General features: G+C 30.0%; 3 protein-coding genes across 4 annotated transcripts; 2 read left to right on the plus strand and 1 right to left on the minus strand.

The window, feature by feature from the left end:
• Nucleotides 1-249: 249 nt before the first annotated feature.
• Nucleotides 250-3,166, plus strand: LOC125065896 (phosphatidylinositol N-acetylglucosaminyltransferase subunit Q). The gene is made up of 7 exons (XM_047673752.1): nt 250-1,037; nt 1,499-1,624; nt 1,693-1,828; nt 2,138-2,282; nt 2,462-2,654; nt 2,743-2,857; nt 2,938-3,166. Exons 1-7 carry the CDS (start codon nt 492-494, stop codon nt 3,120-3,122), a joined length of 1,446 nt encoding a protein of 481 aa, XP_047529708.1. The 5' UTR covers nt 250-491; the 3' UTR covers nt 3,123-3,166.
• Nucleotides 3,167-4,270: 1,104 nt separating this feature from the next.
• LOC125065710 (nuclear distribution protein nudE-like 1) lies at nt 4,271-10,731 on the minus strand. 2 transcript variants are annotated; one of them, XM_047673483.1, is made up of 7 exons: nt 10,434-10,731; nt 10,200-10,353; nt 9,956-10,092; nt 9,548-9,684; nt 8,697-8,840; nt 8,358-8,440; nt 4,271-6,537 (listed from the first exon to the last, which is right to left on the minus strand). In XM_047673483.1, exons 1-7 carry the CDS (start codon nt 10,505-10,507, stop codon nt 6,112-6,114), a joined length of 1,155 nt encoding a protein of 384 aa, XP_047529439.1. In that variant the 5' UTR covers nt 10,508-10,731; the 3' UTR covers nt 4,271-6,111. The 2 variants fall into 2 exon arrangements, with proteins under 2 accessions (XP_047529439.1, XP_047529440.1); XM_047673484.1 differs by having other exon boundaries at nt 4,274-4,969.
• Nucleotides 10,732-11,504: 773 nt separating this feature from the next.
• Nucleotides 11,505-17,867, plus strand: LOC125065810 (thioredoxin domain-containing protein 11). Its single transcript, XM_047673644.1, has 12 exons — nt 11,505-11,921; nt 12,000-12,210; nt 12,438-12,561; nt 12,654-12,760; nt 12,868-13,065; nt 13,714-13,920; nt 13,996-14,468; nt 14,771-15,071; nt 15,337-15,576; nt 15,661-15,851; nt 16,238-16,373; nt 17,400-17,867. The coding sequence occupies exons 1-12, from the start codon at nt 11,713-11,715 to the stop codon at nt 17,700-17,702; spliced, it is 2,700 nt and encodes an 899-aa protein (XP_047529600.1). The 5' UTR covers nt 11,505-11,712; the 3' UTR covers nt 17,703-17,867.
• The last annotated feature ends 106 nt before the right edge of the window (nt 17,868-17,973 follow it).

A 17,973-nucleotide genomic window follows, 5' to 3' on the forward strand; every position in this document is an offset into this window, starting at 1 on the left:
AAACATTTATAGCAATTATTTGACTCATATTATTTCATTTATATATATATACACAAGAAATAAAAAAAGTTTTCTTTTTGATCCAGTTTATATATAGAAGTCCTTTATTTCTTTAAACGTAGATTAATGGTTATAGACTGCGCCTAGTCTCTATTGAAATAATTGACAACTTTTGATACTTTGACATTGACAGTCAATTTTATTTTGACATTTACAAAATATTATGACTACAATTTCTTTGATGTCATAACAGATTAATAGATTAATGAATGGCTTATAATTACACCTTATACAAATGAAAAAATAAATTAATGTTATTGTAATTTTAAGGGATCCAGTTTAAAATAAAGATCCTATTTACGTAAAATATAGCTTCAGTGATAGACGTTGAGAGTTGTTCTAAATAATTTTACAAGAGAAGACATTTATAATAAGACATATAATGCATAGCTTTTTATTTATTTTTGTATTAAATAAAATAAATTAATAAAATGCCTGAACTCATCAGAATACTATTGCCTGTGCTGCCAAATGACAATAAAGATTTTTTTTATAAGGGATACATTGATAACAGTGATCATAATTGTGTAACGATATTTATTACTACATATGCAAACAGTCCAAAAATATTTAAAACTAAACCCCTAAAGGAGAATATTATTTATGGATGCAGCTCTGACAATGTTTTCGATAAAAAGCACATGAAAATTGAAAATTGGTTGATAACAAACAGAAATGAATATCCCCAAATCAACAGTTTAATTATCAAAGGTAAACCAAAGACTGATGCAGATTGTATATTAATGTTATACGATTATAATAAAGTTCGAAATTCAGAAACAATAAGTAACAGTGATGACTACTTTTCAACATTACAAGGTTTGATCCATAAAGATGCTGGTGACCATTATAACAATGTCTGTGAATCTTCTTTTAAAAATAATAATTGGTTCACTTCATCCATGCTTGTCCAACATGTTTATAATTACATTTACTTACTGAAATGGCTTTGGAAATCAGTGAGGAATAAAAAAAGAGTAAGTTTATATAATGTTTGGGTTTAGGTATATATTTTTTTATACAATCCGGGTAGGTATATGACTCCACTCTACCTGTAGGAAAGTGGTAGTGTTGTCCAAATGTGAAATAACTTTATTTTATGTTTTTTTTTTTTAACAAAAGCAAAACTTTTTTGGATTAAAACTAACAATTACCTTCTAATCATGTCAAACATATATTTTCTGTAATATTTATGATATTGGCCAAGTCCCAAGCCTAAACCATGTCAAACTTAATTACAATTATTTGAGTTGTTTTGTTGCAATACAGACATAAAATTGCTTATGCATTTATTATATTAGTATAATAAAATTTATGTTTATCAACAGTAGAACGAGATGGGTTACTAAATCTTCAAGCAATCTTTTAATTGCCTATTAGATATAATTAAATAACAACTATAAGTGTTATCATAATGTTTTACTTTTAACTATTTCAGGTTTCAATAAAACAGGGAAATTTATTATCGGCTATATTGGTTGACGTAATATTAGGATATTTATTTCTACAACTGGTCATTTCCAGTAAAAAAGACCTGGGTGTGTTATTAATGGGTGTTTTGGAGGTATTAAAATGAATATTACTTATATATTCAAAAATATTCACATTATTTTATAAATACCTCTTTTGCAGAATTTAGTCAATTTAATGTATTCTTTACTTAAATGGCTGATGGGCGCTCCGGCTGGGTTAAAATTAAATAATGCTTTCAATAAAATGTTGGGAAAGTATTTTTTGTACCATGTCGAATTATGGTGGCTGTTTATAGGTAAGAACAAGTTAATAAATTTAGTAAACAATCATGATTATATACCTCCTTGTTCATGTCTGGGTGACAGGGGATGACAGTTTTGGACACTCTTTCTCCATTTCTGAACCCTGACCGTGTGTATGCTAAATTTTATTATGATCTATTGAGTAGTTAAAATGTAAGAGTGTAACAAACAAACTCACTTTTGCATGTTTAACATTAGTCAGGATTTCAAATACATGACAAAACATTTTCCTTAATCCCTATTAAGTATATGTATATTTCAAATAATGATGGCAAATTACAGATGAATGAGGCATTTTACAGATGTATCTGGTGAAAAGTTGGATGTTATATTGCATTTATATCAATACCTCGGTTATTTGGGATTCACTTTCCAAGCAGCTATAATATCAGATATGATCTGCTTGGCTACATTCCACTCATATTGCATATATGTGTATGCAGCCAGGTACAATTATTACTATTTTTCACACTAACTCAATGTCTTAGATTACATATAAATTACATATTAAAAAATCAATAATTTGCTTTTCATTTAAGTGCCTTGATATACATCTAATTCAAAGGAGGCAAAATCAAGTAGTTAATTTTTCACCATAAAATTAAAAATACCTGTTCTGTTTTTAGACTTTTTAACATACAAATATCAGGGCTTAAAGCCTTGTTGCGACTATTCGTAGGAAGAAAGTATAATCCACTGAGAGGTGGTATTGATTCCTGTGAATATACTAATCAAGAGTTATTTGTGGGTACAGTGGCATTTACAATATTGCTTTTGTTATTACCAACAACAGTGATGTATTACATTGTTTTTACTATGGTAAGTAATTATTGTTAAATTTAATGTTGGTTTACTGTATAGTTGACACTATATATTTTGAATTGTGCTCACCTATGGTTAATTTCAGTTTAGAGTTTTATCTCTCGCAGTGCAGTATGTGCTAGCAAAAATAATATACACCATACAAACTCTTCCTTTTTATATAATAGTTCTTTGGGTATCACAGTCACCTAAGTTAGCAGGTAAATTATTTTGTTCGAATTTATTTGTGTTTAAAGCTACTTTTAATATATTTTTCTTATTATAAATTTATATTTTCCAGGAAATATATTTATTGAAGAGGTCAAAGGAGATAAAAATACATCATCATTAATTCTCAAAGTAAAATTGTATAATAAATCTTTTCAAGATCTAATGAAAAACTTCAGACCACCAGTTTATGTGTCAAAACATATTGAATGGAGAAATATTGTATCAAATATATTTACAGGGAAACAGATTGTATAAAGATTTATTTGACTTGAGAATTGTTGAAATAAAACATAAAGTTGCCTCGACGTATTTTTTTATTGCGCACAAAAATAAAAATTGTCTGGTCACCACACATGTGAATGTATAAATGCTTAGTTACTTAAACTATATGCAGCAGACTGGGCATTTCTATCGTATAATTATTAAATAACAATATACATCTTATTTGTTGTATGAAGGCCAAGTCAACCCACTCAAACAATTTTCGACATATACACGGCTAACATGGACACTCTGCTCATGTACGTCACAGTGGCTATAATTATTGCTGTAATCACAAACTACTGCACAAATAGATTAATTATTTATAAATATTTAGAGGAGACGCCTGATTATAAAAGAGAAGATATTTTTCAACGATATTTTATATGTAATTAACTACTGCCTTTTATGACAGACAGACACATAGAATCCAATAAACTATTTAACACTCAAATTAAAAACATTGAATTCTAAGTTCTAACTGGTTAAATGGTTACAGTATTATCTAAAATTTTAAGACTTATAGTTTCTTAGAGGCGTATTGAGCACATTTACAAACATCGAAAAGTATAAAAAATATACTAATGTGATTTTGTACATTTAACACATCTGATTAATTTCTAGGGCAAGACCGTTAGATTTGTTTACATTTGTACCGCACACTCCTGAGTCTTGAGACTTGCATCTGCGCTTTAGAAAAATGTGTTGAACTCAACTTTAATTAACATGTGTACAAATTATCATTATTGTATTGTGTTGTATAATACTTTAAAATATATTATATTCATTTCATTTAAGTTGAAAGCCATAGGAATGTAAACATGAGATGTAGTAGGTACAAATGTATCTAAGACTTATTAGTTGCTAATTAATTCTATTTTGATATTAATCCAAAAACATAGATAAGACAAACGCTATATTACATCGCTACCAAACAGCTAAACTTCATTATATAACACAAATTCTTGTTACGTTAGTCACAATTTGATTTTAAACAAGAAGACTAGAAATATTAAACTGTTATTTTAAGATTTTGCCAAAATTATTTTCGTAAATAAAAATTAGTGAAAAAATATAATTAGGAATATATATATATATAAATAAGAGCATACTTTATATTAAAATACTATAAATGTTAAAAAGTCCATAAAATTTTGTAATATTAACGATTTCTCTACATTTAGATATTATTTACAAAAAATAAAATGCTCAAAAATATATAATATATTCATATTATGTTATACGACAAAGATAAATGCGACTCTAATTATTTTATGGGCTTTACTTACATCGAAAATTGTTTGCTCGCTCAGACTGTTATTGTTATTAGCAGTTTACTTTCATTCTTGGGCATAGCTTGTAAAGCCAATCGTGAGGCATTAATAACTTTATAAACTGGGCTGGTAAGTAATCTGTTACGTGTTAAATTGCTTCCTTTTTTTAGAAGTTAACTAAGAGAAACTCAGTGCACGATGCAAGGCAGTATGTGCCGTGTCTCACTGTTCGTCTCCGGTGGGTAGGCCAAAATCAAATCATCATTTACATACATTTCTAAACTATTTTTCTTTATCATCACAGATATTAGTAATATTAGGAAAGTGTGATTCCGATCACAGTACATTAGATGACAATAAACAAGTGGGGAGTACATGAACATGAAGCAATGTTTTCGTTTATAGTATTATTACTATAAAAGCTAAAGAAAATCGTGGGAAATTATTCGGCAAGTCTTAGTTCTTGAGTACACACCTGTAGTCCTTATTCACGTCCGAGCTTGGATTTGGTGAATGCTCTTTAGGTCTAACTGTACCACGACACGATGCTAACTTTGATTCCAAAGCCTACAATGAAGAAAATCGAACATGAATGATGTTAATATTAGTAGGTGATTACGAAGTAATTGTGTGCGAGTAATACCTCCACCGAAATGTGCATAGTCTATTCCAATGGCTGAAGTAGTAAAGATTTAATTAATTTTGTACACCACAAAGAAAAAATAAATGAATAGAACACGGATACATGGAAACAAGAGGGGTACAAATTTGGCGACCTTATCGCTACAAATCTCTTCCAGGCAACCAACGATATAGGTTAGGATAACTCATAGAATATGAGGTGGGTGCTGCTGTAATAGAAATGAATACGGTAGAGCTGAATGCAAATCAAACTGAATTTACAATTTGGAATACGTTCTAGTTAAATGGTATTGCGATGTATTATAAGTAAAGATATACAGCCCATAGTGCATAATACATAGCGGAATTATTGATAAATCGCGCAAAATATGTAAATTTAAGGTTTGTTTATCTGTTCCCCTTTTGCCGTTGGAATACACTATAAAGCCATAACAAAAACCTAAAAAGCCAGACATCTAAACAAATAAATGCTAAGTTTTACAAAACATTACTAAGAGTCGAGACTTATTAATGTATCTCGCACATTCGATAATACTCGTTGACGTCAAAGTTATGGAGTCTGATGTCAGAGTGTTATTAAATATGCAATTTTGTTAATCTATGCATTATGTTCATATGTACAATATATAATTCTAAATTTGTACTAAACATCAAACAATTAAACAACTATAATTCTACGATACTCAATTGTATTTTATATTACATACTAGCATTATTAATAGTTTTATATCTAGCAATAAGGGCTGCTTCGTTATACCTTCTAGTTTAATATTTATTCTATTTAATTTGTATTAAATTTTCATTATTTAAAGGGTTTTAAAAATATCTATATCGGGATTCACGGAAGTAAAATCCGCGTCATGCTAAGAAAAACATGCTTTCAAAGAAGTATTGCAATAAAATACTCACAGGTGATACAAAAGCTGTCTGTATAATAAAAGAAATGAAATTAATCATTACGTAAACATACATTATGGTAACATAACGTAGTGTTAGATATAAGTGTAAGCAACCCTTATTGTATGGCGTTTTAGAACATCTATCTACACGGGAAACATTAAGAACTACTAAAACTGCTGCCGCAACATTTGTTTTCCTTTGCTTTGGTCCGGTCCTTTTCTAGTGGATGTGAAATTAAGAAAATTCTCGAGACTCTCCCTAGACCTGACGATGAAAGACCTCCTCAGTTTGCCATGATCGGCTTGATAAGATCTTACAAAAGGTTGCTCGGAAGACCTATGTGTCGATAGTGGGAGGGCCTTTTGTGAATTATTCCTTAATTGCTCAGATCTTGAATATTGACGTGTAAGCTCAGCTGGCTTACGATACTCGATAGGATCATCCAAGTCATTATTTTGTACGGTCATGGTGCTTTCATTTTCAATGTTACTATCCAACGGTGGATGATTTTGGACAATGGCTTGTTCGCCATTGGTTTCCAGGTCACACGAACATTTGACCTTACCACATTCACGGCAAAGAAATCTTTCAAGCTGCAAGCAATAAACATCGTGCATACTACAAAATACAAGCCAACCATGCAAAAAAAAAGCATGCAATAATATCTAACATAACTAACTTTGACTTACTTATGATTTACATAAGTTATAGATCTATTATATAAATAAATCTACAATCCTAATTTAAAAAAATAAACAAGTAAAACAATTTGAAAGAAAAATCTAATTTTAATCGACATGGTTGCAAATTTACAGAACTAGGCCAGTGCAATTTTTCTAATTACAACTAAAATATCATTATATTGGTATTATATATAATACATTATAATACAATACATACTTATGTTATTTGTAGATATATAGTTTTCAAATTCATTTACAAATCCTTAAAATATATAGGAAATATTTAATTAAATATTAATAAAAATAATTGCAAACTAATTATATAATTGATAAATTATTTAGTATATTCAATTTGAACGACTTTAAATCGTGTTTTATATTTTTATTGATACATTTTTATTTTATAATTTTATTGGTTTTAAGAGGAATATAAAGAAATATTAATATGTATAATAAATAAAAATACTAGTGTGTGATGAAAATAGATTAAATACATAAATAAGATACATACTATGTATATTATCACCAATATTACTACAATGTAAATAACAAATACATAATAACTATATTTGGTTCAATTATGTTACATATGTTTATATTTTAATGATATATAGGTATTTATGTAAAGTTAACTGCATTAAGTTTTCGATACATATTTAGTGTATAAACTATTTGAATTAGTTCAACCCTTTGACTGCTAATATTGAATTAAAGCGTCCAAACTCCGAGGCATCATTCGGTGGTCATTTTTAACCTAATAGTTGTCAGAGTATTACAACTTTTAAAAGAAGATTTTACTTAATTTTACGTAAAAACTACACCTAAGCCTAATTATTGCAAAAAAAAAAATAATTAAAAGAAAAGTTATGTGAAAAAAATTAACAAGAGTAAAATTACAAACGTGAATATTCGAATTATAAATACAAATAATATGTAGGACGAAAATAATATTTACAAATATTTACAGAGGACAAAAATAACACCTACTTGCTCGAATGTTTTTCTAATTCAGCGAAAATTTGTCAATCACATGCATTAAAAGATATATACAGTGCTCTAGTAATTGAAACACCATATTGTAGTTGTAACTTGATTTTTGTAGAAAGTAATAATAATCATCGCTCGAAACGAACTATTTCATACAGTAATAACAAATATACACCGAAAAATAACTTGGCTTTAGGTCACACGCGTGTGACGTAATAGTCACACACATGGACATGTGAATGGAGTGAAATAAATTGAACCGGCTTATCCGAAAATATTAAGCTTAAATTTAAATTTCATGTTACTGACGCCGTTGACGTCTTAAAGCGTCGAATAGTTACCAAATTTAGAAAACTTATTAAAATAATGTATTGTGATAATAGCTTAATATTCTATTATGATATGGTTTACATGACATGACATTAGTAACATTACATGTAGTAAAGTCGTCAATAAACTTAAATATATTATAATTTATATGTTAGTTATAATTTATAGTGTTTTATATCCATCACTACAGTATTGTGCTAAAAAATAATAGGAATAAATTGTGCCACTGATGGTCATGTTAGATTTACTACTAAAATTGTAGCAGTCAAAGGGTTAAACAGTTATATTAATTGGCTACAAATTCTAACAAAACATCACTTTAATTGAACTACACCTAGACTAACTACTACTAGAACTGCTATACAAGTAAATATAATTCTAAGTACAATTGAATAAAGACTCTTGTAACTTACCCCAACTTTCCGAAGAAGATCACCAACTATATTTATGGCAGATACCCGAGAAGATGGTGTCATTGCGTTACCGTTAACTTCACCTAATGAAATAACAAAAATAAATCATCTAGACTATGCCGATGAAGAGAAAAATGAACTTAAATAAACATTACAAACATTAAAAGCTATAAAATATTATAATAAATAATTCTATCAAAGAGCTCTTTAAGCACTGCTTATACAATATAATGAGAAAAAAATCTTATGTATTATATATATCTTATATTTCACTCGTGTTGCTCACTAATGAAATATAATTGCATGGCTTTTGACACATATACAAAAAAAAGAACTTACGTCTTGGTGATGTTATAGAAGTTTGTGTTTCTATTTCTACTTGTGACCTAGTTGAGAGGCCATTACATATATTTTCATTTGTACTGGAATCCTCTTTTTTTAATATTGGAATTTTTTCTATCACTTTTAATTCTTGTTTGAGATCTGGAACACATGGTTTGTGTGATTTAAGAAAAAAAAAACAATTTGACTGAATTATTAATATTGTCAAATTAATTTAATCTTCTACCTTTAGTCATATATTTTACAAGGTTTATTTGCAATTGTAATTTAATAGAAATTTTCCATATAAATAAAGATATATTTAAGTACGAAAAAATATTTAATTTTTTTCAATCAATATTTTTCGAAAAGTAACCAATTTTATTGTAATTTTAAATTCACATCAAAATTAACCTTAAATTCACATCAAAATTTAATACAGTATTTGACAAACCAAGTTTTTGACTAACTATGCCTGACATTCTTCGCAATACCTCTATATATTGTATATTTATTGTATGTACAAGATACTCTATCAGAACCTTCAAATGAGTGTGTGTATATATGAGGCTAGACTCTAAAGTATGCATGGTATAGGAATCAAATAAACAAAGCAAAATAGAATATAACATGCAAAAGTTATATAATATTGGTGAAAGTTCATATTAATTAACAATAAAACTCATACATATTACGATAATAATAATACTTCTATCAGTTATACATTTTTTAGTATAGCAGTCATTAGTCATATACACTATATGTTCTATATCAAGAAAACATGAAATGTTTCTAAAGAAATAATAAAATTGTCTGCAAAAATTGAATTGCATCCCATTATTATTATAAAATATTTTAAAAAAGCATACCTCTGGCTTCATCTGTCGCTCTTTGCAATCTCACCCTCAAATTCTCCATTTCATCTACTTCGCTTTCTAAAACTGCATTGCGTTCATATGCTTGATTTAATAGGGTTTCTATACAAGACACTGACTCTGATATGATTCTAAAAATGAGATATATTTATTATTGTAATTGCTTCCCATTATATAAATGCTGAAAGAAGACATCAATCATGCAGCAGGTAGAAGAATTTAATTAAGACAAAAGCTATAATGAGAGAAGACCAAGAAAATGGTTACATTATAGAAATGAGTAGAAAAGAAAAAACTGACTCCAAGTGATATATGGGTGAGCAAATGGTGAAAGTTAAAATAATTTTGGAGATAAACTTGTATTCAAAAATATTTTTTTGCATGTAATAAATAAATAATTACCTTTGCCCCCTTTCCAGATCATCATTTTTTTGTTCTAACTCTCTAATATATATTGCTTGTTTTTCTTTTTCTATGTTGAGTGCCTTTAATTCATTTTCTAAAGCATTTGTTTCATGTTGACTTCTGTCTAGTTTATTCTGAAAAATACATACATAATATTCAAATAAAACTCGTTACGGCCAGTAAATGACCTCATCAGCGTCGCTTTTAACCCATGACACAATATTACAAATTAATGTCAAACCTTGAGATCATCAATTTTATTTTGAAGCCGTTGATTTTGATGGTCCAAATCTCTATTTTGTTTTTCAACTTGCTCTAATGAAGCCTCTAATTCCTTTTCAAGTTGTGCTGAGTTTTCTGTGTATTCATCTAATTCCTGCTGTATGTCTCTTGCCCTACACAATAAAATCAATATTTAATACAAACATTATCACCGATTAAGATAAATAAATAGTAAATTAGAAGCTGATTCTACTTTTGTTCATAATGTTTTGCTTGTTCCTTCCAATATTCCACTGATTCCTGCTCTAACTGTTTTGGAGATTCCATATTTTAGGACTAAATTTTGAGAATATGCTGTTCACACTTTTCTATGGCTTAATGTTTTATGATTAATATTGTACATATGGTATTGAATATTTTATGCAAAATATTTATCGTATGCTCGAAATCAGTAGATTTCTTTTGTTATATTACTACGAATCAGCCATTATATTAGTTGAAACGCAAATTGTGACACAACTTCCTTAACACAGTCCTTCAAAACAAGGCAAATACAGATTAAATTTACAAACACATGAATTCAATAGTTTCATTAAACAGATTAAATAAATTTTAAATATATTGTAAATTGTAATAGACAAATAGGGATACCATAACAACGTATGACTAAAAATAAAGATCCCAATATTATAGAACCAAAATAATTAAATTCTAATTATTAAAAATAAGAAATTGGAAAATATAAAATTTTGAAGTTATTATTAAAAGTAAGACACAATAAAGCAATATGTAAATTATGTGTTAGTTGAATACTTAAATATTCGATTAATAAAGTATTTAATGAAAACTATTCAATAATAACTTTCTAGTTTACAAATTAAAACAAGAGTTATTGCGTTTGAAATGTATATATTTTTAACGTAGAGGTTTGTAAATGTAATATAAAAAAATAGAAAATAATACATTCTAGCTTCCAACTGTCGTTTGGTCTTGGTGTTAGTTACTCTATGTTATTTTTTGCGTCCTTACCCTAAAATGTTTAATTAAATCTGATATTTATTTAGAAATAAACACATTATATTGTTAAAATTATATTCTAACAGTGGTTTTTACAAACCCTTCAGCGGCGTTGTAAAATGAGTTTTAAGCCCTCTTAAAGTAGAGTTCGCCTTTGCAGCAATAGGGCATTTATACAAGGACAGTTACAGTTTCAGCTGTTCCAGGTTTTAAATGGTCAATAAATAATTTTACTACACTAAAACAATTAGCAATTTGGCAATGTCAATTGTCAAATGTCAAGTGTCATAGCATTTGGATGTTTTAAGTCAATACAAAATTGATTTTCATTTGATGGAATTTTTAACTGTAAAAAGTTATGAGAAAGAAACTAGTAAAGTTTAATAAATAAATAATTTGAGTCAGCATTTATGACAATGTAATGTTATACAAGTCTATATAAAATTATAAGATATAATGCAAAATACAAATAGAATACAAACTTTATTAGCCTTTATGTTTATGAATGACGTGTAATGTTTCCAACGGCGGACACTGAAGATATTTCACGGGTCACGTCATTAAAAAGAAAATCGAGTTTCTCTAGCAATGAGCGAGATTCCACTGAAAGTTCTCAAGTGGCAAAGCAAAACAATAATAGGGAGTTAACCCTCAATATGTTGATCAAAGAACTTGTGTTTTGTATCGCTCTAGCTTTAACAACCTACGGAGCTTTACATAATACGTGAGTTATTTGATATATCACTGAAATATATACCATTGATAAGAAATTACCACTATCATTTTTATATTAATATTTTAGGCCTGCAAAAATATCTAAAGTTCCTCGAGCTGTGAGATTCTTCTACTCTGATTCTGTTGTGGCAGACTGGTACAAAGGCCAGTTGAGTAATGCTTTGGCTACTATTAATACTGAAGACTTATCATTTGTTATGTATTATGCTCCTTGGGATGCAGAATCACAGTATGTTAGAGGAGAATTTGAAAAGGCTGCACATATTTTAAGAGATAGGGTAAGTATTAAAATACTAAAAATTATTTATCCAATAAGAATAATATGTTATATTGAATGAGTCAAGTATGCTTTTTTATGTAATAAAAAAGTGTAGCATTACAAGCTGTGAGATCTTTAAACGCTGCTTGACTAATAAGGCTATTTTTTTCTGACAAAAGAATATGTTTAAGTAATTGATGAGATGCACCTATACGTAAATTATATGTTTCTTTTAATAATTTTCAGGTACATTTTTCTGCCATTAACTGTTGGAATCCTGGTAGTGAATGTAGATTACAGCATAATAAAATACCATCATGGCCAATATTGATGGCATATACTGTCACATCGAGAGGTGTCTTATACAAAGGTTAGTATTAATACATTTACATGCTTTATTTGAAGACTGTGTAATATCCACTATTATAACATAATTAAATTAAAATGAATTTATATTAATAGGACCAAGAAATGCCGAAAGTATGGTTAACTTTTTGGAGATGCTAATGAGGCCTCTTGAAAAAATTTCTAACACAGAAGATCTAGTCAACTTGCTATCTATCTGTGATGTAAGTTATATTTTCCAATGAATAAATACATTATTTATGATCAAATGAATATATTGCTATTAATATCATTAACACTACTTTATTATACTGTAAATTTTGTGTTTCAGGCTGTAGCATTAGGTTTCACTCCATTGACAGACACATCCAGATATTATAATATATGGTACAATGTGGCACTAAAATCTCGGGAATTTGATACTGTCGGTGAAATATGTTTTGCCACTGTTACTTCTAAGGAGCTAGCAATGGATTTAGGTGTGGAGAGAGTTCCAAATTTAAGGCTTATGCTATGGAATGACACAAAGGTAATATTCTGAAGGCTTCTATTAACCTCACCAGTGGCCAGTCGTCGAATTTCTATCAAGCATTCTAGTCTAAATTATTTAGGTGTATGTTAACACATTCAAATAATGACTTATAAGTATTTATGTGTATATTTCAAACCTATATTCAATTTACTGAACTTCTATTACATCTTTATATAGTTTAATTGATGAAAAAATAAAATATGAACAAAATAGAAAAGTGTAAATAGGGCCATGTGTTTGAAGAATACAAGTGTTCAAATAGATAACAACTTTGTAGTATAATAATGTCATTAATATAGTAGAGGTATTGTGGGTAACATAGTCCACTGTAGTGCTGAGATATTATAATATAAAAAGTAATCAGAATCATAGAGAGATATACTACAGACAACAACACTATAGATAACAACAAACTGTCTATAGAGATTTTCTAGTGTAGACAAGAATTTTACCTTTATTTATATATATATTTTTTACTATTATATTCTACTTTGTTAGTTTTGGCAATGACAATGAGATAATTTGATCCAGAAGATTCTTCAAGTTTAATGTCTAAGAAACAAACATATTATATTTCTATGCATCATTGTAAATTAGATAAGTATTATTGTATATATAGTATTTATGTTTTGCTTGTTTTGTTAGGAATACAAACCAGAGGATAGCAATCAATCATGGAATGAAACATTTATAATGCACTGGGTGCTGCAAAATTTTGCCCAACCAGTCGCAAGGATTATTCCAATGTGGCAAAAGAGTTACAGTTTTGAGAGATTTGCAGACGGTCAACCAATGTTGATTCTTTTTACACCACTCAACCCGCTTTATGAACAATTACCATCATATGCTCTGGTAAGTGATATTATAATTATATTATAATTGATAATATGATTATATCTATCCATTTATTTCATAAATAAATTTTAGTTACGTGAAGTGGCAATGGAATATTATAATTGTAAAAACAATGAAAGTAATCAATGGACAGCTGAGTTAATAAAACTGCAACAAGTACAAAGGTTGCTATACCAACAGAAGAACTTTTTGAAGTTTTGTCAAGAATACAAATTCAAAAAGCCTGTGAAAAAAGTGAATGCACTTTCAAAGAGAGATGTTTTCATATCTCAAAATAATAAATATCTATGGAATAACTTGACACAGAAAACTCAGAAGAGTGGTATATTTAATTTCCTAATTAACCATGCACTGGTTACCTCAAAAGAGGCTGATGGTTCAAATGATAATTTGTGGTCCAAATTGGGGTTTTTGGATCAATGTGGAATGAGCACAGCCAAATCGTTACCCGCTGAAAAAAGTTTCTATGAAAATTATGAAAAATGCCAGTCAATTGAAGACCAATTGAGAGAAGAGAAGGAGAACGCGGAAATGGAAGAACAAGAGTAAGTAATTTTGTTTTATTTATAAACTATTAAAACTGTAAAGTATTTGTTTTTAAGATATATAATAATTAACCTACTGGCGCTGACAGAAGGGCAATACTTTTAATGCGGGTTTGGTTCCCCACCATATAGATAGCCTTTTCTAACTACAGACAAATAAACGACTTTGACATTGAACTGATATCATTGGTCGAAATCTTGAATAATCTATTAAATTTAATATGAATTCGCGAAAAAATACCTTTTTGGATATTGGCGAAGTTGTTATCGGAACTTAAAAAGACAATTAAAACTTATTTCAGTGTAGAAACAACAATGTTGCCGTTTGAAGATGATCCCTTGTCTGCTGAAAATCTTATTCAAGATAATGTGAAACATTTTTGCCGACTTATGAAATTTGCTAATAAACTGAGTCCGCCTGTATCTCCGTCGAGAGTCACAAGTGGAAATATAACACATATCCATGGACTAGCATGTAAAACAAATAACACTTTATATATGGCAGCTATTGATAGCGTCCGGAATTACCATTTTGCAGAGGCACTTGGTATTAATATAAAAAATAAAAAGGACATGACCGCTGTAGTTATTTTGGATAGTAAGGTAAGTAATTCATTAATAATTAAAATTTGTATAGTAATTGTACACAAAAAGATTACTACAAGACATTTCAGTTCAGAAATACCGTCAGTACAGTTGAACGTCCGAATATAATTATGATTTTTGTATTAATTATTCAGTTGTACCGTCAAATAGGTTATGAATTAGCAATTTATTTATTATGACAAATACTCCATTATAATTTTTGTTTCTGTGATTAGTATAATATTTGTATATGCTACGATTACATGTAACGCTATTCTTTCAGTACGAATCCCAGTATGTCATGTCAGAGGACTACAGCGCTAAATCACTGAGAGAATTTATTTATAATTTTACTCACAAGAACTTGAAGCGCACTTTACGCACTTACGTGGAGAACGCTAAATATACTCATTTTTTTGGTTCCAATATGAACACTCATATTAATAAAAAAAATGAGAGCATGGTTCAGATATTGGACCTGACCACACGCACATTCAAAAAGGTCATCAGAACTCCAGGCACGGTGAGTTAAATACGGAGCTCTTTTTTTTATATAATTTTAATAACATCCAAGAGAGTTAGATTAAACACCGTAAACGCGGGGCAGGTGACGCTAGTGGCGGTGTGCGGCGGCGGCTGCGGGGCGCTGACGTCACGCGCGCTGGCGCACGCCGGGCGCGTGCTGAGCGCGTGCGGCGTACGCGTGCAGTGCGCACGTATCGATGCGCTGCGACACGACCTGCCGTGGCACTACACCGCGCACGCCTATCCCACTATACTCGTCTTTCCCGCCAACGGGTAATTTTTTTTTAAAACATTTTTAACATTTCCGATGATTATGGGCAATTCTGTTATTTTTTTCTAAAATCAGACATGCTTACATCATAATTATATTATATATGTTTCCTGCCTTGTGGGTCGGTTAGCATATAGCCTTCAAACCCCGAAGAGCAGGATGAAATCCTGGAAGGCTGTCAATAAAATCTCAAGAATTTCGAAATTGGCAGGAGTGGTAGTCCCTCGGAGAGTACGCAGTAGGTAAAGCTTTACGTAGCTGTGTGCGTGTGTGTGTGTACGTGTCACATGATTTGATTTCTATTTATATAATTGGTGTGATAATACTAAATTCACGATCGAAATGAGAAAGGTAAACTAAGCCTTGGTCCGCCGTCTCGTGTGCGCAGCGGCGGCGAGGCGGAGAGCCGCGCGTTCCCCGGCGCCGAGCGCGTGTCGGGCGGCGCCGTGCTGGCGCTGGCGCTGCGCTCGCTGGGCGCGCCGCGGCAGCTGCGGGTGCGCCTCGCGCTCTGCCAGCAGGCCCAGGTGGGGCGGCATTTTATTTATTATGTATAACGAAATTTTAATCTTTATCAAATACTGACCGAATTCAAAATCACTAACTTGTGGTGATTGATGCTATATTTTTTTATTGTAAGTACCATATTTTGAAATTATTAAAACTAAGTAATTGTAACTAATAATCGTAACACAAAAATTAAAACCTTAAAGTTTTGTCTTAAATATATATCGCAGTAGTTATCACATTAAGTTAAACGACGATTAGTACTCGTTTATTATATACACTCCGTTAAGGCTGATAAAATTCGATCGAAAAAACGAATAGACGAATAATAAAAACGTGGAATTTTCGAAAATAATTCACACGGAAATTTAAATAAAGTAAAACGACATTTGCAAAATTAGTTCAATAACCCGTAAAAACGGCAACGCCGGGCAGCAACACTAGCGCTGGACGCTCCGCTCACCCGCTCCCCGTACCTACCCCGTAGTCTATCGGCATTACTTTAGGTTAATAATTTGAATGAATATATTCGATTGTTTTTTTGTTTTTGTTTTTGGGTCTTAAACACCAATCTTATTAGGAGTATTATTTAATGCGTTGACGTCACAGCCACATTCTATAAGAATAGAAGGATAACTTTTATGAATAAACGATAAACAGAATACTTTAAGTTCCGTCCATTGATGCTCACTCTTTAAAACATAATATAAAATTAAAAATAAGCGCTCAATTTAGTTACTTCATAATTTGACAAATTTCTTTCCTCTGATCCATTATTTCATGTATGGAAAAACAATTGACTGATGATATTATTCTGAATCAACGAAAAAATAACATTGTTGACACTGTAACATCTCATCTCTCACCAATCGTCATAATCCCACGATTATACCTATTAATATGTACTATATGTATGTACTATATAATCTTCAATTATTTACTATTATATATTTTAGTCATTTGACTTCGAACTGTGTTGTTGTACATACATAGGTTGTAATTTTTTCCTATTCCATTACATAATTAGTATTATTATATTTTTTCAGATGATAGATGAGAAAAAAGCTTGCCTGAAAGATATGAGAGAACACATAAACAGTGTGATCGGTAGAAATTTGAAATACTGGCGCCGAACCGACGTCGTAGATCTCAAAGCCGCACTTTTAAAGAGACTGCAACATTTGCACCAAGTGTCATTGTATATGAACCTGCTTCATATCACGGATCTCAATGATAATAATCAACTGCAGCAGTTACTCCTACGATCCCTTAACAATATGTCCAAGGTTTGGGACATCGATGAGTCTATTTTAAGAAAAAGTGTCATTCCATCACCAATAAATAGATGATACTAGCAGTATCCTGTAAATAATTTATTTATTATATTGCTCATTACATATTTGTGTAAACACGTTGCTTATTTTTAGAAACCAAAGTGGTATAAAAGTGTTGCAGAAAACGAATATAGTTTTTTTTTAATTTCCATTATTATTACTTTTTAATGAATATCCTATAAGTACATATTATTTATTAGCTTATAGAGTATAACATACCTATGCATTGTTTTTTTTTATTCCATAGATAATTATTATGAGCAATGTAAATATTTGCAATTGTTGA

The sequence above is a fragment of the Vanessa atalanta genome, chromosome 8 (genome assembly GCF_905147765.1).
Source record: "Vanessa atalanta chromosome 8, ilVanAtal1.2, whole genome shotgun sequence".
Classification (NCBI taxonomy): Eukaryota; Metazoa; Arthropoda; class Insecta; order Lepidoptera; family Nymphalidae; genus Vanessa; species Vanessa atalanta.